This window comes from Saccharomycopsis crataegensis (genome assembly GCF_037102585.1).
Source record: "Saccharomycopsis crataegensis DNA, jcf7180000000085, whole genome shotgun sequence".
NCBI classification, from domain to species: domain Eukaryota; kingdom Fungi; phylum Ascomycota; class Saccharomycetes; order Ascoideales; family Saccharomycopsidaceae; genus Saccharomycopsis; species Saccharomycopsis crataegensis.
The window spans coordinates 396,445-420,402 of NW_027043830.1; the positions used below are offsets into that span (position 1 = coordinate 396,445).

At 39.3% G+C, this 23,958-nt stretch overlaps 11 protein-coding genes across 11 annotated transcripts; 3 read left to right on the top strand and 8 right to left on the bottom strand. All coding sequences in view use genetic code 12, as the record gives it.

Moving 5' to 3' along the window:
• Window positions 1–131: 131 nt before the first annotated feature.
• On the top strand, window positions 132–1,592 carry DASC09_049060 (uncharacterized protein; the record flags this gene model as incomplete). Its single annotated transcript, XM_064998505.1, has 1 exon — window positions 132–1,592. The coding sequence occupies one exon, from the start codon at window positions 132–134 to the stop codon at window positions 1,590–1,592; it is 1,461 nt and encodes a 486-aa protein (XP_064854577.1).
• A 738-nt stretch (window positions 1,593–2,330) lies between these two features.
• On the bottom strand, window positions 2,331–3,593 carry ARG1 (argininosuccinate synthase; the record flags this gene model as incomplete). Its single annotated transcript, XM_064998506.1, has 1 exon — window positions 2,331–3,593. One exon carries the CDS (start codon window positions 3,591–3,593, stop codon window positions 2,331–2,333), a length of 1,263 nt encoding a protein of 420 aa, XP_064854578.1.
• Window positions 3,594–4,143: 550 nt separating this feature from the next.
• BIK1 (Bik1p) lies at window positions 4,144–6,531 on the bottom strand (the record flags this gene model as incomplete). Its single annotated transcript, XM_064998507.1, has 1 exon — window positions 4,144–6,531. The coding sequence occupies one exon, from the start codon at window positions 6,529–6,531 to the stop codon at window positions 4,144–4,146; it is 2,388 nt and encodes a 795-aa protein (XP_064854579.1).
• Window positions 6,532–6,823: 292 nt separating this feature from the next.
• DASC09_049090 (uncharacterized protein) lies at window positions 6,824–8,638 on the bottom strand (the record flags this gene model as incomplete). The annotated part of the gene is made up of 1 exon (XM_064998508.1): window positions 6,824–8,638. One exon carries the CDS (start codon window positions 8,636–8,638, stop codon window positions 6,824–6,826), a length of 1,815 nt encoding a protein of 604 aa, XP_064854580.1.
• Window positions 8,639–9,119: 481 nt separating this feature from the next.
• Window positions 9,120–9,929, bottom strand: RSM7 (mitochondrial 37S ribosomal protein uS7m RSM7; the record flags this gene model as incomplete). Its single annotated transcript, XM_064998509.1, has 1 exon — window positions 9,120–9,929. One exon carries the CDS (start codon window positions 9,927–9,929, stop codon window positions 9,120–9,122), a length of 810 nt encoding a protein of 269 aa, XP_064854581.1.
• Window positions 9,930–10,226: 297 nt separating this feature from the next.
• On the top strand, window positions 10,227–11,396 carry DASC09_049110 (uncharacterized protein; the record flags this gene model as incomplete). Its single annotated transcript, XM_064998510.1, has 2 exons — window positions 10,227–10,257; window positions 10,342–11,396. The coding sequence occupies 2 exons, from the start codon at window positions 10,227–10,229 to the stop codon at window positions 11,394–11,396; spliced, it is 1,086 nt and encodes a 361-aa protein (XP_064854582.1).
• Window positions 11,397–11,826: 430 nt separating this feature from the next.
• On the bottom strand, window positions 11,827–15,105 carry DASC09_049120 (M1 family metallopeptidase; the record flags this gene model as incomplete). Its single annotated transcript, XM_064998511.1, has 2 exons — window positions 11,827–14,410; window positions 14,741–15,105. 2 exons carry the CDS (start codon window positions 15,103–15,105, stop codon window positions 11,827–11,829), a joined length of 2,949 nt encoding a protein of 982 aa, XP_064854583.1.
• A 1,022-nt stretch (window positions 15,106–16,127) lies between these two features.
• Window positions 16,128–16,997, bottom strand: RRP45 (exosome non-catalytic core subunit RRP45; the record flags this gene model as incomplete). Its single annotated transcript, XM_064998512.1, has 1 exon — window positions 16,128–16,997. The coding sequence occupies one exon, from the start codon at window positions 16,995–16,997 to the stop codon at window positions 16,128–16,130; it is 870 nt and encodes a 289-aa protein (XP_064854584.1).
• Window positions 16,998–17,646: 649 nt separating this feature from the next.
• DASC09_049140 (SPFH domain-containing protein) lies at window positions 17,647–18,744 on the top strand (the record flags this gene model as incomplete). Its single annotated transcript, XM_064998513.1, has 1 exon — window positions 17,647–18,744. The coding sequence occupies one exon, from the start codon at window positions 17,647–17,649 to the stop codon at window positions 18,742–18,744; it is 1,098 nt and encodes a 365-aa protein (XP_064854585.1).
• A 2,551-nt stretch (window positions 18,745–21,295) lies between these two features.
• On the bottom strand, window positions 21,296–22,081 carry SDH2 (succinate dehydrogenase iron-sulfur protein subunit SDH2; the record flags this gene model as incomplete). Its single annotated transcript, XM_064998514.1, has 1 exon — window positions 21,296–22,081. One exon carries the CDS (start codon window positions 22,079–22,081, stop codon window positions 21,296–21,298), a length of 786 nt encoding a protein of 261 aa, XP_064854586.1.
• A 697-nt stretch (window positions 22,082–22,778) lies between these two features.
• On the bottom strand, window positions 22,779–23,165 carry DASC09_049160 (uncharacterized protein; the record flags this gene model as incomplete). The annotated part of the gene is made up of 1 exon (XM_064998515.1): window positions 22,779–23,165. The coding sequence occupies one exon, from the start codon at window positions 23,163–23,165 to the stop codon at window positions 22,779–22,781; it is 387 nt and encodes a 128-aa protein (XP_064854587.1).
• Between the last annotated feature and the right edge of the window lie 793 nt (window positions 23,166–23,958).

Below are 23,958 nucleotides of genomic sequence, written 5' to 3' on the forward strand. Positions count from 1 at the left end.
CGTGTCTGGCTGGGTCTACTGGCTGGGTCTACTGGCGCTAGATAAGAAGCCTCCGGTTTCCTCTTATTTGATGCTGGATTTCGGAGGTTTTCTTTTGCAGATGAAATATCACACAAATATCAAATTTCACAATGGCTGCCGCTTCGTTTGATGGTAACAACTCTGGCTCTCCTCAGCAGAAAAAGTCGTCGATAAAGAAAGAGTTTGAAGATGACATAGGATACCAAGACCTCGAGTCGCAAGAAGAACAAGGCTCGAAGTCGGACTTTGACATCCCCGATGGTGGTTACGGCTGGGTGGTGGTCGGTGCGGTGTGCTGTATCAACGCTTGCAGTTGGGGGGCCATCGCTGGGTTCTCTGTCATTTTGGCGTACTACATGCAACACTCGGTGTTCGAGGGTGGAAGCAAAATAGATTACTCCGTGATCTCGGGGCTCTCGTTCGGTGCCGGGCTCATCTTCTCTCCTTTGGTGATCTACGTCGCTGGGATCACCAACGCTAACGTCGTGGTGTTTACCGGTGGCGCTCTCCAATTTGTGGCTCTCTTTTGTGCTTCGTACGCTACCAAAATCTACCAAGTTTATTTATCCCAAGGGTTGTTGAGTGGGTTCGCATTATCATTGATCGCCAGTTATACCCCAGCAATCCCTCCTCAATGGTTTCTTAAGAAAAGAAGTTTTGCCATGGGGTTGACCACTTGTGGGGCAGGGATCGGTGCGCTTTTGTTCAACTTGACCATGCAAAGAATCATCGATATCAAATCCGTCCAATGGGCTCTCAGGGCCGAAGCCATCATCATTTTCGCGTTGGTGTCGATTTCTGCCGCGCTCTTGAGAACCAGAACTCAAGCCATTAACCCAAAATTGACCTTCTGGGATGGCACCGTCGCCAAAATGTTCCCATTCTGGATGCACATCACTTCGAACTTCAGCTCGATTTTGAGTTTTGTCACCATCCAGTACGTTATTGCCGACGCCACCAAATCTTTAGGTTATTCTGCCGATCAAGGCGCGTATAACAGTGCATTGATGGCCACCGGGGTTATTGTTGGTAGACCATTCTTGGGATTCTTGTCAGATCGTTTTGGTGCGGTGACCGTGGGGTTCTGGACTTATGCTTTATGTGCTCTCTTGACTTTAGCCATGTGGATGACTGGTCGTAACTTGGCCACGATTTATGCTTATTCGATCATCATTGGTGGGCTTATGGGTTTCAATTGGGGTGCCAACGGGGCCATCATCCCTCGTATCACCGGGCTTAAAAGAGCACCTGCAACCTTCGGTATGACTTGGGTATTCATTGGTAGTGCCGGTGTCGTTTCCCCAATTATTGGTTTAGGGTTGAAGAAGTCTAATGGAGAAAGTCATCAATATGAGTATGTTGCATTATTTGCTGGTCTTGCATTTGCAACCACTGCCTTGTCTTTGTTTTTCTTAAGAGGTTACCTTATAGCTAGAGACATCCTTGTTCTTGAAGATGCAAGCGTCAAAGGGGGTGATGGAGGAGATAATGACGAAGAATTACATGTCAAGGTCCCATGGAAAATGATGTTCCAAAAAATTTTTGCTATCAAAGCCCCATTAAAGGTTTGATAATTTTATATTCTATATTCAAAAAATAATTGTTCATAGAGGTTGTATTTTAAATTATATTCGGTTTTTTTGTTGTTGTTTTTTTTTTGTTTTTTTTCCAATGTTATTATTATTTTTACATTATTATTATTACTATTACTATTACTGTTACTATTACTTTTACTGTTACTATTACTTTTACTATATTGTTACTATTACTATATTGTTATTATTACTTTTATCATTACTTTTATCATTACTTTTATCATTACTTTTATCATTACTTTTATCATTCCTTTTATCATTACTTTTATCATCACTTATTATTACCACTATTAAATTCATTATTAAATCAAATACCAAATTCACCAATTAGATGTAAGGGATTATCATCTTTAATGTACTTAATAACACTGTTGCTGGGATGTCATATTTCCATGCATCATATCAATACTTTGAATACATACTTTGAATACTTTGAATACTGTCAGCACTTCTAGCACTTTTAATGATTTTACTAGTTTCATTATTTTTATCAATTTCAACACTTTTCTCAACTACATTTGATACTTTAATATTTTCAAATTAACAAGTTTATAAATTATAATATACTCACCTATCTAATAGACTAGAACAAATATACAGAATAAAAAGATGAGAGGAAGAATAGGGATCAAAAGGGAAAAAATTATGGCATGCATGAATCGTGAAACAAAGAGAAAGAATAATTATACAAAAAGTTGACACACAACAGATTAATCACAATTCCATCAATTTGTCACCATTGTCCTCTCTGACCTTTTCACCATACTTCTTGATTCTAATGGCTTGGACCTTGATGAATCCAGTGGCATCTTCTGGAGAGAAACCGGTCAATTCATCCATAGAAGATTCGGTAGCATCGTACAACTTTTCAGTGCTAGAGTATCTACCCAAAATTTGGATAGAACCCTTGTACAAAGCAACTCTGACAACACCATTGACGGTCTTTTGGGCTGGAGCAATCATGCTTCTGATGTATTCACCTTCTGGAGTGAAGTACAAACCATTGTAAAGAACTCTGGAGTAGTTGACGGTGACAAAGTTGTCTCTCAAGGCACGGACTTCTCTATCAAGAGTCAAACCTTCCAAATCAATGTGAGCGGCTCTCAAAAGAGTCAAACCTGGGGTTTCGTAACAACCTCTGGACTTGATACCGATAAATCTGTTTTCAACAATATCGATTCTACCAACACCATTTCTTCTGGCCAACTTGTTGGCGGTCAAGAACAATTCGACAGAGTCGGAAACTTCCTTCTTTTCCCCGGCTTCGTAGTACACAAGCTTAGATGGGATACCGGCGGTGAAGTGAACTTCAATGTTTTCTGGGGTGGCTGGAGCATCGGTTGGGTCGACGGTCAATTTCCACATATCCTTTGGTGGAGTGGTGTTTGGGTCTTCCAAAATACCGGCTTCAAAAGAAATGTGGGCCAAGTTTTCATCGGTGGACCATGGCTTAGATTTGGTTTGGGTGACTGGGATGTCTTTTTGTTCAGCGTATTCCAACAAATCTTTTCTACCGGCAAATCTGTTGAAGAATTCTGGGTCTCTCCATGGAGTAATACAAACAACATCTGGCTTCAAAGCGTAGAAAGACAATTCGAATCTGACTTGATCGTTACCTTTACCGGTACAACCGTGACTGACGGCAAAACAGCCTTCTTGTTCAGCAACTTGGATTTGGGCCTTGGCAATAACTGGTCTGGCCAAAGCAGTACCCAACAAGTAAACGTTTTCGTAAATGGCATTGACTTGGATAGCTGGGTACAACACCTTGTCGATGAATTCTTTACGAACGTCAACGAGAACGTACTTGGAAGCACCAATCTTCAAAGCCTTGGCTCTAGCGGCTTCGAAATCTTCTTCTTGACCAATGTTGGCCATGAAGGCAATGACTTCGTAACCTTGTTCAAGTAACCAAGCAAGAATGATGGAGGTATCAAGACCACCAGAGTAAGCGAGACAGACTTTTCCTTTAGACATTGTGGGGGTTATTGTGTTAATTGCAGGGGGTTCTGAGAATTGAGAGGATCAAATTCAAAGTAAACAAGTATAGATGATGAGAAGAAGAGAAAATGAAAAAATTTTTTTTTTGACAATTACAACAAGTGGGAAATTACGAAGAAGTGGCTCCTTTTTTATAATTGAAAAGTTTCAAGTGTTGTTACTCATCGTGTGTCCGTGAGTCATTTTATCAGGGAATTCCGATAGGGTGCAACTGCACGCGCATTTACCCCCTGTTTTGTTGTGTGTGTGTTTTTTTTTCACTGATAACCGAGAATTTATTGTATGAATCATAAGTTTATTGGGATACGATGAATCACCGAATTGTAAAGGATGAATCATAAATCGTAAATAACAACAATTGATCAGACAAAGCACATACAAGGTGACTAATATTAAGAATCGAAAAAAAAAAATTATAAAGTATGAATCATAAATCGTAAATAACAAAAAATAATCTAAGTGATCAATAATAAATAAATAAATCTATAATGATCTACTGCACAAGTCAAAAAAAAAAAAAAATGCATCATGTCTCATATGGACACTCATAACTATCGTGCCCTTCTCTTTCGCACAATCCGCACCATTTAGATCTCCCTGCAGAAGCATCAAAATTACCCTTGGGTTTGTAAATCGGGAGCTCTCCTTGAATAATCTCTGGGGTAGATGAGTATCGTAATTGTTTTGGCTTGCCCGCGGATTTCACATTTGAGTTTTCCCACTGATCATCACCTACTATCGATGAGGTGTTGCTCAATCTTTTAGTATCTGAATCAGGAGAGAAAATGATATTCCCAGTATCAATTGACGATAACGAATTATTGTTAATCGGCGACTTTTGGCTTGAAAATTGTTTATTGTTACTGCTTTCCAACTCCTTAATTCTTTCAAGCAACATTTCAATCTTGTTAGATTTCTCAAGCATCTCTTCTTTTTGTAATTCCTCCAACAATTCACTCTCTGATTTAAGTTGTTCATTTTCTTTGAGCAATTCGTCATTGGTAGTTCGTAACTCCAAGATATCCAGTTTTAATTGATCAATCACTTGGTTTTTCTTGACAAGATCAACCTCAGTTTCGGAATGCCGGTAACGTAAATCCTCATATTGCCTTAGAATATTCGCCTCACTATTTGTTAACAAACTATTATCATTTTGTAGCTTCTCGATTTTTCCATTCAACTCGTCAATGACTTGGATATTATGTTTCAATTTCTCGATTTCTACATCTTTCTTGATTAATTCCTGTGGATCGTTATTGTTCAATTGAGATCTCAATGCCTCAGCCTCGTTGGATCTTTCAATCAACTCCAAATTTCGCTTCTTCAAATCACCAATATCGGCATTAAGTTTGGAAATTTTCATGTTGTCTTCTTGTAACTTGAAAATTTCTTGCTCTTTAACAACCAACATTGTCTTTAACTCTTGTACCTCACTTGACATACCCTGCTGCAATGATAAATCAGCTACCATCTCGTTCAATTTCGAAATCTCAAGATTTTTATCCAGGATTTGAGATTTGTAGGTTTCCTTTAGCGATTCCAATTTTTCATTGTTACTGTCCAATGATTGTTGGTCTTTAATTTGTAGTTCATTAATTTGCGTTGATTTCGTTTCAATAGTAGTTTTAACATTGTGTTCATTTTTCAATAATGCAATCTCGTCGCTCAAAGTTTGGATGGAAATGTCCTTCTTGACAATTTCCTCCATCAATTTCTTGGATTCAACCTTGATTTTCTCAAATTCAACCTTCATCGCTTCGAATTCCGCACTGTCTATTCCATTATTCACGACGCTGAAATTTTCGACATCATCATTTGTAACAATTGGGTCCTGTTTAATCGACGACGCGATCATTGTTTCTTTGACCCGAATTTGATCTTTCAAAGAAGTAATAAGCTCCGTTTTTTCCTGTATTTCCGCTTTCAACGTGGTAATAATTTCTGGTTGGTCGGTGGTGGTAGTTTTTTGACTCAATGACTCTATGATTTGTTCATTTTCGGCAATGGTTTTTTTCAAACTGGTGATTTCCGTAGTATAAATCTCTGCGTTTTCTGACGCTTGATCTTCTAACGCACTGATTGCATCGCGTAACTCGTCTCTTTGTTGATCAGCTTGTTGTTTCAATTTCAGGATCTTGGTGTCCTTTTGCTGTAATTGGTATTTATAATCCTCGATTGTCGGCTTCAAAATCTCTTCAATAGAATTCTCATATTCCTGCAACAACGACACCTTATTGTCTAATTGCGCCTTATATTGACTTAAATCCGATGCCAATTGCATTTTCTCCTGTTTCAACGCATCCTGCTGTCTAGTAAGGATATCAATTTGCGACGCCAAATCATTGGTACTAGAAATTCCACTCCTGATCGGGGTCAATGATGTCCGTCTAGTGGTGGTGGTGGTGGTGGTGAAAGGATGATGATGATGATGATTATGGGTTCTGGAATCGGTGGTTGTCGTAGCAAGGGTGGCAGTGAAACTTCTTCTGGTATTACCTTTGACAGTGGCTTGAGAATCTAATGATAGTCTTTTATCCCTCACGGCCTTGGTTCCCTTTGCTGTAGTTACGAAAGTGCCTGTAGATACCCTTTTATTGTTGTTGTTATTATTATTATTATGATTTGCAGCAAATGCAGACGGTTTGGAAACACCACCAGTAGCAGATCCAACATTCAACGTGGCAATACTGTCGTAAGAATAAAATAGTCCAGAATTAGGAACCTCAACATCAAAATACTTCTTGCCTTTATAATCACCATTATTACGCCCGGGGGACCCATTGATCAATTCGATGCCTGCAAATAACCCAGGTTTCTCATCCACATTGCCAATGAATCTAAGAATACCCACCCGATCATGGGGTACCAATACTGTTGCTCCCACTTCCAACAGCCGTCTAGAGGTACTGGACATAGTATATATATGGTCTAATTCTCGATTATTCTGTTGTTTCTAGTTAAATTACACTGCCACTGTTTGTTTAATTGAAGGGATTTTAAACTTTCAGGAAAAACTGATCCGTCGTTTGGTGCGGTGCCCTGGGACATGTTATTATTACTCCTTCCTGTATTAATTGAGAGTTTTTGGCATATATTATTATTGTAAGAATGTTCATGGAATATGTTCTAAAAGTGTATGAGATTTTATATAATGAAAATATTATATATATATATATGTAATTATGATCGGTCAATTATATTATATCTCATTCTCCGGCCCCTCTAATCCATTTTTTGGCAAATGCATCAGTTAATCTTTTCCCTTCACCCCAAAGCCCAATCGACCAGAAATGAGCATCATTAATATTTGGAGCATTTTGCTGACGTCTGTTTATCAAAGACCTTTTTTCCTTATCATCTTGATGAATCCGCAGACCATCCTTGCGCGATGAATCCTCCCAAGTACGCAAGTCCTCGCTTAGTGGAGTCCATTTCTTCATGGTTCTCCATGATTCCAGCTTGGTCATTTCTTCAATACGACTAACGGCACGTTTGTAAGCAAACTTTTCATCTTCCCCGGTGAATCTTTTGGTATTGGTAAAATTGATATCTTCTTTATTCTTCACCGCTAATTGATCTTTGAATTTCAAATCCCCATCATCATAATTAGATACGTTGGGTCTGTAAGGTGATATCAAGTCCAATTGGGTCTTGGAATACATCTCCTCTTCTTGAACTTGTTTGATATTAGAGCCTTCTAACCCTTGGTCTTTAGGGAAAAATAACCTATCCAACGGAACCTCGATGCGTAAGACAAGTTGGCATTTGGATTCGTACAATGCATCCAACAAGGTGATGAACCGGCGAGCTTCACTCTTCATCGAGTCTTGAAAAACCGGAACATTGTCAATAATGAACGTATGATATTTGCAAGCTAATGAAATGTAATCGGCCGGGCCAAATAATCCTCGGCAAATATAATCGAAATCAAACTTCACCACTCCTTCATGGTGCCATGGAACCATCACTTCCCGGCCATAAACTTTGACATAATCTTTGGCACCATCATTATCCTGTCGTATCACTGAAAGTATTGATTCTTGCCAATGATTTTCATGATCATCGTTTTGTTTCTTTATCACAATCCGTGGAGTAATAATATCTTGGGACTCAACACTGAGAATCTTTCGATAATCATTATCACTATTCATATCCAAACTATTGCATCGCATTTGCAAAACCGCTAAAAAACTTCTAAATTCTCGCTTTCTGAAATCTTTAGCGTACAAATCCTCAGGTAATCGATTGGAAGTCGCCACCAATATCCCTCCAAGTTTGAAGAAATAAGTGAATAACAATTTGATGATCTTCGCCGCCGCAATATCCGGTAATGCAAACTCATCAAGAATTAGCACGGTATTCTTATTGACCATATTCGATGCGATCTCAAATAAGATCACCTCGTTTTCAAACCCCAAGATCGAATGGTTGGTATACTTGTTGGAGGAGTTTCTTCGCTTTTGAATAATACTGATTTGGTCGTACACCCAGAGCATGAAATTATGATAATGCCATCTCCCCTTGGACGCGTATGGGAGGCTATCAGCAAACATATCCATCAACATTGATTTCCCGCAGCCGACTTCACCATTCAACAAGAAACCTTTGGGGATTGGCAAATTCTCGAGTTCTTCCTCACTGCTCAAGACTTTGACGAGTTTTTTAGATGCCGATCTGGATTGTCTGTCCTTCCACCACGTCGGGGTAAACCCTTCAATATACCGATTACCATTAGATCTCGTCTCGATGTCTCTGATGAGAATCCGTAGTTCAATCTCCGCTTTTTTGGGAGGAGTGTAATCTTTTAACCTGTAATATAAGCTTTGGAATTCTTTAGCGGCCCGTAGCTGGGCAACGTCACTTTTAAGGATGCCTTGGGAAACATAATTTTGATAAATGACAAGAGGATCAGTGATTGTAAGGCCGCTGTTGCGTCGAGAGCATATGGTGGTTCTATTGTTTTTGAGAATGGTTTGGGTGGTGAGAACTATAGCCGATGCCACTCGTAGTAGTGGTGCCATCTTCTCCTAATAATAGCAGATTTCGATGAGATTGTTTGTTGCGACGATCAAACGAAATCAAAATGACAGAAGCTAAGTTGGAAAGAACAAGAAGTTAACAGGAATGAAAAAAAAAACAAAAAAAAAAAACAAACTTAACAACAATTTGAAATTTATGATGCCAAACACGTTCTTCGAAGTACTGACGTTTTGCTACCTGATGAGGGTGTGAAATGGATGTCAAAAATCTTTTTACGGATGCAACGTCACAATAGGTGGGTGACTGCCCAAACTGCACCCGAAATCCTTAAGTTCCACCCAACGCAAAGATATATTGGTAATAAAAGCACCTACAAACAGAGGTTACAAAATAAATGGAAAGCGTTGTTCCAGTTTATTCAATTTTTTTTTTTTTTTCAATATTGTCATTATTATTAAATAATTATTTACAAAATACGTAGCTTTCCAATGCAAAACCAAAATTCAACATCAAATGATCCTCTCAGAGTTTGATGTAAGATCTGTATTGAATAGCGTCTTTGTGCATTTCTGCCCTATATTCAAATCCCTTGGAATCGCCATTGTAAGCGGCGATCAATTCTTCACCTAATCTGACGGAAAAATCCTTGGCAGGTCTTTCACTGGCTCTGGTCAAGATCCACCCAAAAGCGATTCTGAGTCTTTGACGGCGACCAAGTGGGACAGGAATGTTAGTGGATTTGGCAGTCCCGTTCTTGAAATTCTTCACAATCATCAATGGTGACATTCTTTCCAAAATATCTTTGAATGCAACCACTGGATCAATTCTCAACTTCAATTTCATAAGGTATAACGCACGGGCCATGAATTTTTCAGCTCTGGCCTTTTTCCCGTGTCTCATCATCAAGTTTACGCAATGTTCGAGCAACTCGTCATTTTTCTTTGGGACCTCTTTGGCTCTAAGGGTGGTGGCTTCGGCGATCTGGGCTGCGGTTGGCTTGGATTGAGTTTGTTCCATTAATTCGATATACACGTTGTTTTCCCCTGGTGGTGCGAGCGAGGTTTCTGGATTGAATGTTTTGCCATTATTGCTGAACTCGCCTCTGAGCTGTTGGATGGCTGAGAGCCATTCATCGACGTCTTCTGTCAAATCGATATCCTTGTCGGTGATATCGAGTGGTGGTTGATTATTATTGATGGTGGTAGCTGGGGCGGCACTGGAGTTGTAACGGCAGGCGGAAGGCAACCACAAACGACGGGTGACAAATGGGGTGGCTGTCTTCTGTAGTGATCTTCTCGGAAGGACCCTGAGGGCCATGCTGAGATAACTCATTATTATTATTATTATTATTATTACTGTTACTATCACTGTTGCAATCTCTATGTGATAATCCTCCAATATATTTTTTTTTTCATTTTCCCCAAAATTTTATTGCTAAACGCCCACGCGTTTCTCTCTCTCTCACTCTGATCTTTCTGTCACCCGGCAATGAGTTATCGCCCCATCGCCCAAATAAACAAACAATAATAACCAGATCTTTACTAAATATTATTGATGGGCTGACGTATATATATATATATATATATATGTATATATTATATATAATTATATGTATATGTATACTTCACAATGGACGAGTATTCCATTGACCTAGCAGAGTGTATGTAGACTCGATGTGTGTGTGTGTGTGTGTGTGTGTTTCCCTATTGATTGACACAAATACTAACGGTTGATATCCTTCCAGTAACAAAATCCCTTGACCTTATCATATTGCAAAAGACTTATAATGCCGCCTCAAATAACCTCGCATGGCCACTACTCCAACGGTACATGATACGACATATTTTCAAAATCCTCACCACCGACTTTTCTCTCCCATTGACCACGATGATTTACAACCCGTTGATGGTGATCCCCACCGGTAATCCAGATAATGGTTTTTCAAATACCTCTCATGAAACCATTGAGGGCATGGCCACTCGGATCTGCGAACATTTGGAAGTACAATTCCCGCGATCCCCACCATTCACCATCTTAAGACTAGCAGAAACCTTAATGGACCCAACGCTATACTATAAAGAAGACGAACCACAAAAGTTCCTTAGATCGTTGGAGATCTTGGTATACGTGCAAAGCAGCGTGGCAGAGTTTCCTGAATTGAAAAGACCTTCCGCCACAGAAAAAGTACTACTCGAAGATGATAACAACAGCAATAATAATAAAAATAATAAAAATAATAATGGTGATGGTGATGACGGGGGAAAAACTGCCAATAGTTCTGATCCAATGGGGAAGATCGAGCCCATCAAGATGGAACCTATTCCTTGGATCACAGAAACCCACTTGAAAGAAATCGAAGAGGATCAAGAACGGGAAAGAGAAGAAGCCCAACGAGAATTAGAAGCTGAAGATGCCGTGGAAGTGGAGGGTCAAGAACAATCAGACCAGCACCATCAGCCTGAAAAAGAAGAAGACCAAAATAATAGCCATAATAATGAAGCTGATGAAGATGATGATGTTAAAACTCCTGAAGATGAAAACCAAGCAACAATGCTTGGAGAAGGAAATGATGGAGATGATATTGGTGAATTCTCGAATGATAATGATAATTTGAATACTGATAATCCCGATGATGTCAACAATTCATCTTCCAAGTCAGTAATGGTTGATGCTGAAAGCAATGAAAGGGAAACCATCGAAACTTCGTTATCTGAGGACAATAACCAAACCCTTGAAGAATCAGAGGTAATGGATACTTCTGCAAACGGATCGCTTGAAGATATTGATATGGTAGATTGATTGACCATCACTTACAATACCTGAATGAAGGGGAGAGAGGTAACAATCTTCCCAGTGTTACTATGATCTATATTCTGATTTATTACTTTCTATAATCCCGTTATTTGGTGCATTATTTTCTAGTCAATTCAATATATGTGTAATATAGCTATCCGATTAACTCCTTTATCATAATTAATAACTCTTTTTTTTTTAAAAAAAGATATGTAACTTAGTGAGTGTACTTACTTTACAAATCGATTCATCAAATTATATATACAATCAAAAGAAAAATAATCTTCAATTAGAACTAAAATTCGTAACTAAATACAAATAATCATAAATAATAATAAAGTCGGGAAATAAATGGGAAACAAAAGCCAGAAAAAAACAAAAAGAATCAGTAAACTACCAGTAGCACAAAAATTTTTAAAGCTTGTTACTACAAAACTTATTTCTTGTAACCATTTTGGTCCAACCATTTGCTGACCTTTTCACCATCTCTAACCAACCAGTTCCATTTACTTTCCAAACTGTCCAAAGCTTGTTCCAAGTTCTTGTCGATACCGGTCAAGTCCTTGTCGGCAAAGAATTTGTTGATTTCTTGTCTAGCCCCTGGAACCAAGTAACCAGAAGTACACAAGGAAACAATGTTACCCAACATGTTCAAAGATGGTGGGAATCTCTTCACCAAGACATCCCAGTTGTCTTGGAACCATTGCCAAAGAGCCAAAACACCTTCCTTGTGAGCTCTCAAACCTTGCAATGGAATGTAAATATCTTGAGGCTTGACAACTTCTGGGTCCAAGGCCAATTTCAAAGTACGTTGGATCAAAGCTGGTTCAGTAAAGGCACCCAAGAATCTCAACGCCAAAAGTTTTTCATCCAAAGAGGATGGGTTCTTGTAAATTTCCAAGAATTGGTCGTATTCCTTTTCACCACCGGTACGGGCAACAGCGGCAAACACGGCATTCTTGATGTTTGGATTAATGGCTTCCTTATCACCGGCGATAAACTTGGCGAATTTTTCCTTGATATCGTCAGCAACAAGAGGATCTTCAGCGCTGCTAGCAGCACCAAACAAAGCAGCCTTCAAACGTTGGTCCAAGACAGCTTCGCTGGCACCGAATTCCCAACCAAGAGAGTTGATCTTGGCAGAAATCAAGTGTCTAGTCAAAGCCTTCAATCCGGCCACTGACTTACCTTCATCGCCAAAGAATTTCATAACACCACGCAATTCACCAATAGATCCCAAAATAGAAGACCAGACAATGAATTCGGATTCTTCAGTCCAACCACTAACCAAGTTCAAGAAATCGGTAGTGGATGAGTAACCAGAAACAGCCAAAGAGTAGGCATCTTCAACCAAACAGGTACGGTCTTGAGTAGATAACAAGCCTTCAGAACCAGCCTTACCCAACTTGGCCCATCTTTCTGGAGTGTACAAAGTTCTGTAGAAACCAACACCGTCGGTGTTAACCTTGAAGAAATCTTCACCTTCCTTCAATTCAAAAGTGGTCTCACGGCCATTCAAGGTCATATCGGAGTCAACGCCAGCTGGGGTCTTCAAGTTAACGAAGAGTGGGTACAAAACCTTATCATCTTCTTCGGTGACATCACCGGTAGACAAGAAACGGTGTTGTTCCAATTTGATCTTGTTACCATCCTCGGTGACGGTGACCACTGGGTAACCGATGTTCTTGGTCCATTTGTCCATGACGGTTGGGACATCTTTACCTGAAGCTTCAGCCAAAGCAGCCCACAAATCGGCGGTTTCGGCGTTACCGTACTTGTGCTTTTTCAAGTAGTTGGAAACCCCCTTGAGGAAAACGTCCTTACCTAACCAGTGAGCAATCATTCTCAACAAACAGGAACCCTTGGAGTAAGAAATGGCGTCGAAAATTTGGTTAATTTCACCAGCCTTCTTGACAGGAACTTCGATTGGGTGAGAAGATCTCAAACCATCGAGTCTAAAGGCAGCAGACAAGGTGTCGGCTTCAAAGTTTTGGAAAATAAATGATTCATTTTCAGTTTCTTCGAAAACCATGTAAGAACAGTAGGTGGCGTAAGCTTCGTTCAACCACAAGTCGTTCCACCATTTCATGGTGACCAAGTTACCAAACCATTGGTGAGCCAATTCGTGTTGAACAACTTCGGAAACACGCAATTTTCTGGACAAAGAAGCGGTTTTTTCATCGATCAACAAATCAATGGCACGGTAAGTGATCAAAGACAAGTTTTCCATGGCACCAGCAGAGAAATCGTGAATGGCAACCATATTCATGTGAGGCAAGTAGTATTCAATATCGAAAGCCTTAGCAAAGAATTTAAGGGTTCTAGCGGCCAAAGCAGCAGAGAATTCACCTTCTTTTTCCAAACCTGGGGTGGTGTAAACTCTGACTGGGATTTTGTAATCGTTGTTTTCAACATAACGCAAGTCACCGACAATGAAGGCAACCAAGTAGGTAGACAACAATGGAGTGGATTCGAAAGTAACAGCCTTCTTACCGTTACCCAAATCTTTTTCATCCTTTGGCAACATGTTGGCCAAAGTGGTCAATTCTTTATCAGCGATCAAGGTGACTTCGAATTTGGATTTGAGCAATGGTTCATCAAAACATGGGAAGGCACGACGGGCGTCAGTGGCTTCGAATTGGGTGGTAGCCAAATATTTGGTGTTACCTTGTTCGTCTTTGTAGGTGGATCTGTAGAAACCGGCCATTTGGTCGTTCAAGATACCAATAAAGTCAACTTGAATCTTAGCCTTGGTACCTTCGACCAATTCAGAGGCGCTGATGAATTCGACTTCTTGTTTCTTTTCATCATATTTAATGTCAGAGACTGGTTCGCCGTTAATCTTAGCGGATTTGATGTCGAGTTCCAAGTAGTTCAAAGTGACAGATGAGCTGGTTTTTTTCACATCCAAATCGATAGTGACAGAACCATCAAAAGTGAATTTTGAGAAATCTGGTTCGAGAGTGATGTAGTAGTGGTCTGGGTAGACATTGGTTGGCAAGATTTCACGGCCAGCGGTACTAAATGTGTGTTAGTTATATTGATGTTTTTGGGGTAAGCCAGTTTGCTATAAGAAATGAGTGACACAAGAGACAGGGATATTTAATTGGTATTAATTTTCCTAATCAAGCATCCGAATAGTCTTAAAATCAATCATCCGAATACGCTGGCCATCAATCATTGGGGGTTGACCAAATGGTTTAGTCGGCATTGTATGTGTTGGCAATCAATTGGGAAAGCTTGCTGTTCAGATTTGATAATAGCATAGCCCCAATGCTGTAAAACAATAATTGATTGACCCACCATTCATCCTATTTTTAATCATTGAAGAAAGAAAAATAAACACTTACCTATCGACAGCAGAAGAGCAAGAGCACATGTTTGCGGCGAGAGATGTGGTAAACAGGCGGGAAAGTACAGATGTGGAAGAGCGAGAAAACACCGGCAATCTGCTATTAAAGTGTGCTAATTTACGGGAGGTAAAATTGCGGTTACTCTTTTGTAGATGGGAGAGAGGTGAAGAAGAAGTAGAAGAAGAAGACAATGGTAACGGAGTGGCAAAAGAGTGGTGATGGCTCGATCTTCTTATACTTTGCTGGGCTGCCAGCATCGCTGCCATGTGCCCTGGTGCATGCGACGACGGGGATCTAACGAGATGGAAGCCGTTACTGCTGCTCCTTCTCGCCATCGCAGTGGCGGTGCTCCTGTTTAACATTATGTAAAGGTGTGTCTATTCTATCGTAGTCTATAACGTGGTCACAGTGTCCCCACGGTTATTATATCTATCTATTATCTGGTAATAATGGGTGTTTCTGCCTACCACGGCCGTTTTTCATTTTGTTTTTTTCCTGTCGGTTTCTCCACCATCCGGTGAAGAATTTTTCTTTTCAGTGCTGCTAACTGCCTTTGCTTACTGTAGGCAATGTACCCAACCACCAGGCGGTAATCCCACACCCACTAACAAAGTAATGTTTGCCAGGGCCATGGCAAAGGTACCTATCTGCCTAACCATAAACTCCGCTAACTACACCTAGCTTCACCTTCTCAAAGGCTCATTCGAAAAAAACTCTCAATAAAGTACTGCCTGCGAGGCTCGATATGCAATTACCGTTTTGGGCTGTCTTAATCATCCAAACCCTATTATTACCACTATTATCGTTGTTATTATCTATGTTTTATCCACTCTGGTGCTTTTTAATAGCCATTCGAAGCACCTGCAAGATTGGGGGTTATTGCTTGAGACCATGATTATTTTTTCTTCTCCTTTCTTCATTTCTTTTTCCAGATTAAGCATAGCTGCGGAAATTTGCCAGAATTCTCAATTCCAAACGGCTGTTCCCTTAGAGCTGGTTTCCCATAAACCAACAACGCCTTACGTACTTGAACCCTGGATAAATAACGTCGTATTGTTCAACAACACTTGGCCTCATTTAGCTAATTAGCCATGCACTTAAAAAGCCGTCGGAGTTTGAGAAATCTTACGAGCATTTTCCAATGGTAAATTGTCCCCGTATACATCTGACCGTAATTATATCAACATGTTTGTCTAATCAAACAATAATATGCAAGAGGCACTTACACTATCAGCATTTAAAAAAAAAAAAAAATGGCAAATAACACTCGAACATATTGAATTCTGTATTAATTTTTCAATCATCTATAGTACAAATACTTTTCCAACTGGAAAACATCCTCTCCCCCACTCCAAAGTCTCTCCTATATGCATAATGAATATCCTCATTGCTTCAAAACCTCCTTGATTTGATCAGTTAATTTTTCAACAATCCCGTACGCTTTGTTGGCACAATCCATCACCATAAGCCCCTCCGCCGGCAATCCTCCACTTTTCGATATTTGACAAATTTCTTTATTCTTATTCATAGTGATGGTTAGCGTTCCATTACTCAAACCTTCTTCCTTCATTGTCGCATCGACAATTGCAAACTCTCCTGCCTCTTCATTGCCATCGGCTCCACCTTTTATATTTTCTTCTTTTTCCTTTGGATTGAACAACGCAAATGTCACACAGATTGGCACATGCAAGATCGATAATTTCACCGGTTCTCTTTCATCGGTAGAATAAACCACCACCTGTTCTCCGCTGACGGTGACTTCTGGTCTACTGAAATGTTGAAGCGCGGTGATCACCCCAATACAACTAGCATCGATGAATCCCCCGTCAAAGTCCATGAAATGAATATCGGCTCTTATGTTCCAGCACTTGTCCCCAGCAACTATACAAAGCCCTTCGACATCAAGCGCCCCCGATCTCTTGATGGCCTTTTCAATCAATCGTGACACTAACACTTCTTCATCCGATGGTCTACCATTTTCAAAAAACGCACCCGCAATTGGGCCAATTTCTGTAGAAATCGTGAAAATCCCTTCGAATGGTCTGTCTTCATATGGTTTGGTTATTGATCCACTGACTCTCACGGCCACACGGGTTTTCCCGAGCCTCACGTCGACGTAACCTGGTTGATCCCCAAGGGTAATTTCGACATCACGAAATTGATCAAGCGAACGTCCATCTGATCTAATACCTTGTTTTAGGGAATCTGTGAGGAACTCCTGTTCATTAAGAGATAATCCTGCCAATTTGACCATATTGATAATTATAAAATATATAAATAAGAAGATTTTATTACAGGTATTCCATGTATTCCTCATCATGTCCTTCTGAAATTTTTTTTTTTTTCTTTTAACTTTTTTTACATTTTCAGATGGGTTTACCCTCCTCCTTCCTGGCCACGCCAAAATACCAGCAACGTTATATTAATGGGTTTGAAGAGGCTACTGGATAGATAATTAGTTTCTTGGATTATCAAATGAATTACAGTATTCCTTCTGCCGCTGAATAGTACCTCATAAATCCTGATTGTCCCAGGGAAGTTGTTTCAAAGATGAACATCAGGACGCACCATGGAAGTGACGCACAGTATGTAACTGGAAAAACCTTCAATAGAAGCAGATATCTTCAAAGCAAGATTATTAAGGGGAGCTCGATAAAATAAGGGCTACTTTCCTTGATCCTCAATATATTTTTCACTCTCATTATACACATATCGATATATATGTATAATCACCACTGAATTTGCTCCTTAAACCTCTTCACCTGAGTTATGCGCACGCGGGAGACTGGCACTTTTTTTTTTTTTTTGCCATCGAGATTTGTCTATATATAAATTCATTACACCGAGCAACTTTTATTTGACACTTGTAATTAGCTGTTTCATTTCACCAATATTATAAGAAGATGCTTTCCAGATCTACTGCCCAAATTATTAGAACCTCTGGGTTGGCCATGGCTAGACCATTGGCAATGGCTGCGGCCTCGAAATCTGTTTCCTTTAACCAGTCCTCAACTTCCCGACCATTTCTGACAGCTACTCCCATGGCTCAATCTCAAGGTAATTTGACTTATTTCCAAGATAAGAGCTCATTGCCTGCCAATACCATTATTCGGTTCGTTCCTCAACAAAACGCATGGATCGTTGAAAGAATGGGGAAGTTCCATCGTATCTTGGAGCCGGGGATGGCGATTCTTATCCCATTCCTTGATCGTATCAAGTACGTGCAATCTCTTAAAGAATCTGCTCTCGCCATTCCTTCACAATCAGCCATCACCAGCGATAATGTTACTTTGGAAATGGATGGGGTATTATATATTAAAGTCATTGATGCTTATAAGGCATCTTACGGGGTCGAAGACGCGCAATACGCAATTTCGCAATTGGCACAAACCACCATGAGATCGGAAATTGGTCAATTGACTCTCGATCATGTCCTTCGTGAACGTCAAAACTTGAACCACAACATCACCGAGGCCATCAACGAAGCTGCCGAATCTTGGGGTATCCAATGTTTGAGATACGAAATTCGTGATATCCATCCGCCATCTAACGTGTTGGAAGCCATGCATCGTCAAGTTAGTGCTGAACGGTCTAAAAGAGCAGAGATCTTGGAATCAGAAGGTCAAAGACAGTCGGATATCAATATTGCCGAAGGTCAAAAACAATCCACGGTTTTGGCATCCGAAGCCCACAAAGCCCAGCTTATGAATGAAGCCCAAGGTGAAGCTGAAGCCATTTTGGCCAAAGCCACCGCTGAAGCAGAAAGTATCAAGCGTATTGCCCAGGCCATTAAGGAAACCCCTGGTGGTCAAGATGCAGTGGCGTTGCAAGTTGCCCAAAAGTACATTGAAGCATTTGGCAAGTTGGCCAAAGAATCCAATACTGTGGTTATTCCAAGTGAGATGGGACAAGTGGGATCCTGGATCAGTGGAGGTTTGGGAATCTTTGATCATTTGAAGAAGACTATTGGAAACGATTCAAAGCCTGAAGTGAAGAACTGAAGGTTGGTGATCTGATTAACTTCTTTCAAAATGCTATTATTATTATTATTATTTTCCCTCTCTTATCGTTGACCCTCCAGAAGTATGGAAAATTAAGTGGTTCATTCATTTCCTGGGGGTGGTGTTATTTTTTTTTTTCCACTGTACTATAAAAGAAAAAGTTATCATGTAAATATCTTCAATACAATTTCATTTTTCTTTATTTTCTTTTGAAATTGAAGCTTTCTTGTAGCCTTTCCTAATTCTTCTTAATTATATTGTAGTCATGAATTACATTCACCTTTCTGTTAGTGTCTGATATAAAATGTGTTTTCAATCATAGTTAGTTGTAAATGTGTTTCCTATCATAGTTCATAGGCGCATCATGAGTTCCATTGGGAAATACCAAGATACCATGAAAAACATAGTTCAAAATCATTAATGGTAAAGAATGTACTGAGAAATATCTTCTCACTGAATCATGAATTGCATTTTAATGCTTCCTGTTCCCTTTTTTTTTTTTTTTCAAATGACATTGTCTCCAATGAGAGTGAGAGAGAGAAAGAGAGCATTTATTAGTAGTAGTTGCAATGCTCAGCTATAACAGTAACTATATAGTTCTTCAAAGGCGTATTGTGGCACAAGGAGTATCTTGGAGCCGACTAATGTAGATTCCCCAGATGACTTGATCACAGTAATCTTTGAATTTTCCTAGATGGTGCTTTCTATTACGGTGAAAATGCATTTTTCTCAGAGGGAATGAATACATCTATGAACACTAAGTTCCCGTATATCAAACTTACAATGACTAGAGGATTCACAGAGAAAAAGATATCCATAATCTCGTAACACCTGCCTACTGTCAATTATGGCCAGCATTTTGAGTGTGCAGAATCTCTTGCAAATCCATGATCTTCCTGATTATGATCGTCATAATTTAAGAGAAAAGAATTGGATTTATATCATTATTGTAAACCACCATAGTAGCTACCATCATATTTATTACTATGAATACAGTACCATTAATATAAATGCACTTACCATTAAAATTATTATTTTTGCAACATTGGAAACCTTCTTCTAGTTTTGCAACTTCATCTTGGTTCTATTGATTGATAGATTCACAAAATGTTCAAACCTCCTGAAAAACAAGTTAATAATAACCATTTAAAGTGTCCATATCAAAGAATATGAAAAACAACACCACTTGGCGAGCCAGTATCGATCAAAGCTTGGGCATTATTTCACAGGAGATGACTGAAAAAAGCAGCTTATTGAAAAACAACAATTCCTAATAGAATATCCCATCAATGTTTCCCACCGCACAGTATCTTGAAGATTTTACTACAAACAAGCTCTTCTTTTACATCAATATTGATTCTCATTCATTGATTTTTCTAAAAAAAAAAAATAAAAAAAAATAAAGAGGAAAGACATCGTATTGTTTACTTTAAACATTTGAAGAACGAAAAAGATTACATATATTTAAATTCAACAATTAATAAAGCCTGCAAAAATAGAGAGCGCTTCCATTTGGGCATTAAACGCGCTACGGTTTTTTTTTTTCAGGCTGCGTCCAGGGTATTACATTACCAATTATTTATATCTGTCATTTTTTCTTCAAGATTTCAAGAACCTACACACCATTTCGTTGATGAAGCCAACGGTAAATGATTTAGCATTCCTGATATTAGTGTGTGGATGACTTTAAAGTCTTACAATAATATTAATTTATTTCGAAAGAGAGAAAGCCGACCTACTAAACACCACTCTACTATTTATTTTCTTACAGAAATTATAATTTACTATATAGAAACAGTATACAAAGAGAAATATCTGACTGGAAGGTTAGAGGGGAGCCATCAATATAATATTTCAATAACGACTATATAACCCCTATTCTGAATATTATAATCATTACTATTAAGTTGCCATGTTAAGATATTCATAAATCACTTTATCGAAGATAACGTAAACGAGGTCTTTTCGGATTCATCTAGTACTAATGTTTCCCTGCCTAATAACCACACTGTCATGGAAGAAGTAGAAGCAAATACACTACAATTACAAAATATCTGATGACAAAATGTATTGGACTGTTATGGAATTAATATTAATAATGATAAAAATGAATAGATAGCAAAAAAAGACCCATGCAACTCTGGCAAAAGAAGTAGAGAGAGAGAGAAAAAAAAAAAGACAAAAACAAAGAGTTATATACACTGTTTTGTGGAAGCATGCAATGGATATTGCATGATATGAGGCAACTAGAGGAATATATGATATATGATATTTAGGCTAAGATGGAGAGGGATTGTTGATATATGACCGAGCAGTATACCATAACGTTAAAGAGAATGCCGGTTTTGTAAGTGATAACAGGGAGATGAGGGATAGATATCCTTGGATGATTTTGGTTTGAATTGACCAATCAAAATCAAGAGATAATTTTTTTTTGTAGAGAGGAAGTGAAAAGAAAAATAGAGATATGTTATTTGGATGATGAAATGTTCTTTGGCAGCGTTACCATGCTTTCATTTTCTTTTGTTGGGAATTGGGACTACTAACCTGTTTAGTCAAAAGCCAATTGTTTCTTGATTTCAGCAATGGCTCTACCTGGGTTCAAACCCTTTGGACATGTTCTGGTACAGTTCAAAATTGTGTGACATCTGTACAAACTCATAGAGTTTTGCAAAATTTCCTTTCTCTTAGCACTGGCTTGATCTCTGGAATCGATCAACCATCTGAAAGCTTGCATCAAAACGGCTGGACCCAAGTATTCCTGTTGATTCCACCAGTATGAAGGACAGGAAGTTGAACAACAGGCACACAAGATACATTCGTACAAACCATCCAACTTCTTTCTGTCAGCAATACTTTGCAAGTTTTCCTTACCGTCATCTGGGATTTCTTGTTCTCTTTGCAAGTATGGTTCGATGGACTTGTATTGCTTGTAGAAGTGGGTCAAATCTGGAACCAAGTCTCTGACGACAAACATGTGTGGCAATGGGTAGATTTTCAAGTCTTTGCTGGTGTCTCTGTCGATACGACACAAACAGGCCAAAGTGTTTCTACCACCGATATTCATGGCACAAGAGCCACAGATACCTTCTCTACAGGATCTTCTGAAGGTCAAAGTTGAATCTTGTTCGTTCTTAATTTTCAAAAGGGCGTCCAAAACCATAGGACCACAGTCATTAAGGTCGATGTCGTAACTGACCAATTTTGGCTTGACTTCTGGGGTATCTGGAGACCATCTGTAGATCTTGAATGATTTGACCAAGGATGGTTTGGCGTTGGCGGCAGTGGCCAACGATCTAGTGAATTGTCTAGAAAGGACGAGAGATTGCTTGAACATTGTTGGGGCGGAGATAATGGCTGGGGTTCTGTCAATGCTGATGATCTCTGTTGGAGAAATTTCCTGAGAGTCTCCAAAATTTTATATATAAAGAAAAAAAAAACAAGAAAAACCATTAGGTGCCGCCAAAGCGTGGGGAACAAGCCAATAAACTGCAGAGGATAAGTCAGCGGCCGAGGTCGGGAACGCACTTCTCAGTCACGTGGAAAAATCATCCCCAACATTCGCTGTGCCGTCGGGATGTACGGGTGTTGGTCCTTTTCATTGATCTCTTGGTGTTGAGATGTGCTGATAAGCATCCGGGATGGGAAAACCGTCCAGGATACGTCAAAAAGAAGATTATTGTGCGCTACGCTTTTTTAAGTATATTGGGAATCATCAAAATAAAAGTAATAGAGTAAAAGGGAATGGGAAAATAAAACAAGTAGAACTATAATTAATAAATATATAGATAAATAAATGAGCATATATGCAAATAATACAAAATGACTGAATAAGAACTGAAGAAAATATTAATGACTGAGAAATGAAACTGAAGATTGATTGTCCAGACATCTGAATGATATTCATAAGAAAGAAGAAGTCTGCTGGAAGAATGTTGCTTTCTTTCTTTCTTTTTTTTTTTCAGAATAATGGTGATGGTTTTTGCAACGCCTGCGTCGTTTAAGATTTATGGGGGTAATCATCAACACTAAATTTAAAGACCCATGATGGCAGCAGCACCAAAGACAGCGGCAGCACCCAAAGCGTACAAGCCGTTAGAAGAAGCAACTGGACCAGCAGCACCACCGGTGTAAGAAATGTTAGCGGTGGTGTAGTTAGAGTAAGAAGAAGTGGTACCGTAAGCGTCCAAAGTACCGTAAGTGGTAGTACTGGAGGAAGAAAGTGGAGTGGAAGTGGTACCGTAAGCGTCCAAAGTGCCGGAGGTGGTGGTGGAGGCTGGACAGTTGGTGACTTCACTACCACAAGAAGTGACGGTTTCAGTTTGCACAGAAGACACTGTTTCGGTGATAGAAGAGGTGACGGTAGCTTGAGCACCGACAAAGATCAAAGAGGAAACGATGGCGACAGTAGAGAATTGCATTTTTGATAAGAAAGTGTTTTTGAGTAGTTGAGATTTAAATTCGAAGGAAGAGAGCTGTTGTTGTTAGCGAATGAAAAGTATTTAGGATGCTGTGTATCGAGAGGATATAATGATTGTATATAAATATATATAAACTACAATAAGAATACTTTTAAAAAACTACATAGAAAGCGATCCTATATATAACATTTCATCGGCAACACAGCATTTCAAACGGCCCCTGCAACCACCGGTTTCAACAAGAAGGCGCACCGCTAATTACCAACCCTCAGTACCCAGGGAATGTGCACGGCGGGGGGTCTGCCACACCACAGTTACCACCATCCAGGCAGGACACCAGAGAATTTGCTTCAATTAATTCGGTGGTACCTATTTAGTTGTGGCAATCATAGAGGTAACTACATTAGGAAATTCTGTATAGGAAAAAAGGCAAAGGTTGGCTTTCATCTGTAGCCCAAAAGAATTTCCAGAACTCATCAAAGTGCATGAGAGGGCTTTACAGTAGTTATCTACTTACTATATTTATTATTAGGATAGAGACGTTATGTTGCTTGTCATTTTGGTAAATTATGGTAAACAATATTTTGTGTAAGTCAGTTATATTTATTCAATTGTAAGGAAAATCATTCGGCGTGGTTTGATGAGGAGGGGATGAATCATAGGTTTCTACAAGATTAAAGACCAACTAACTAAACCCCAGGGCCTGATTTACCAACCTTAAACAGAAATAAATAGATTAGTATGACGCATATTTCGTTTGTTTGAGGGAGAGAGACCCATAAAATACACTTAT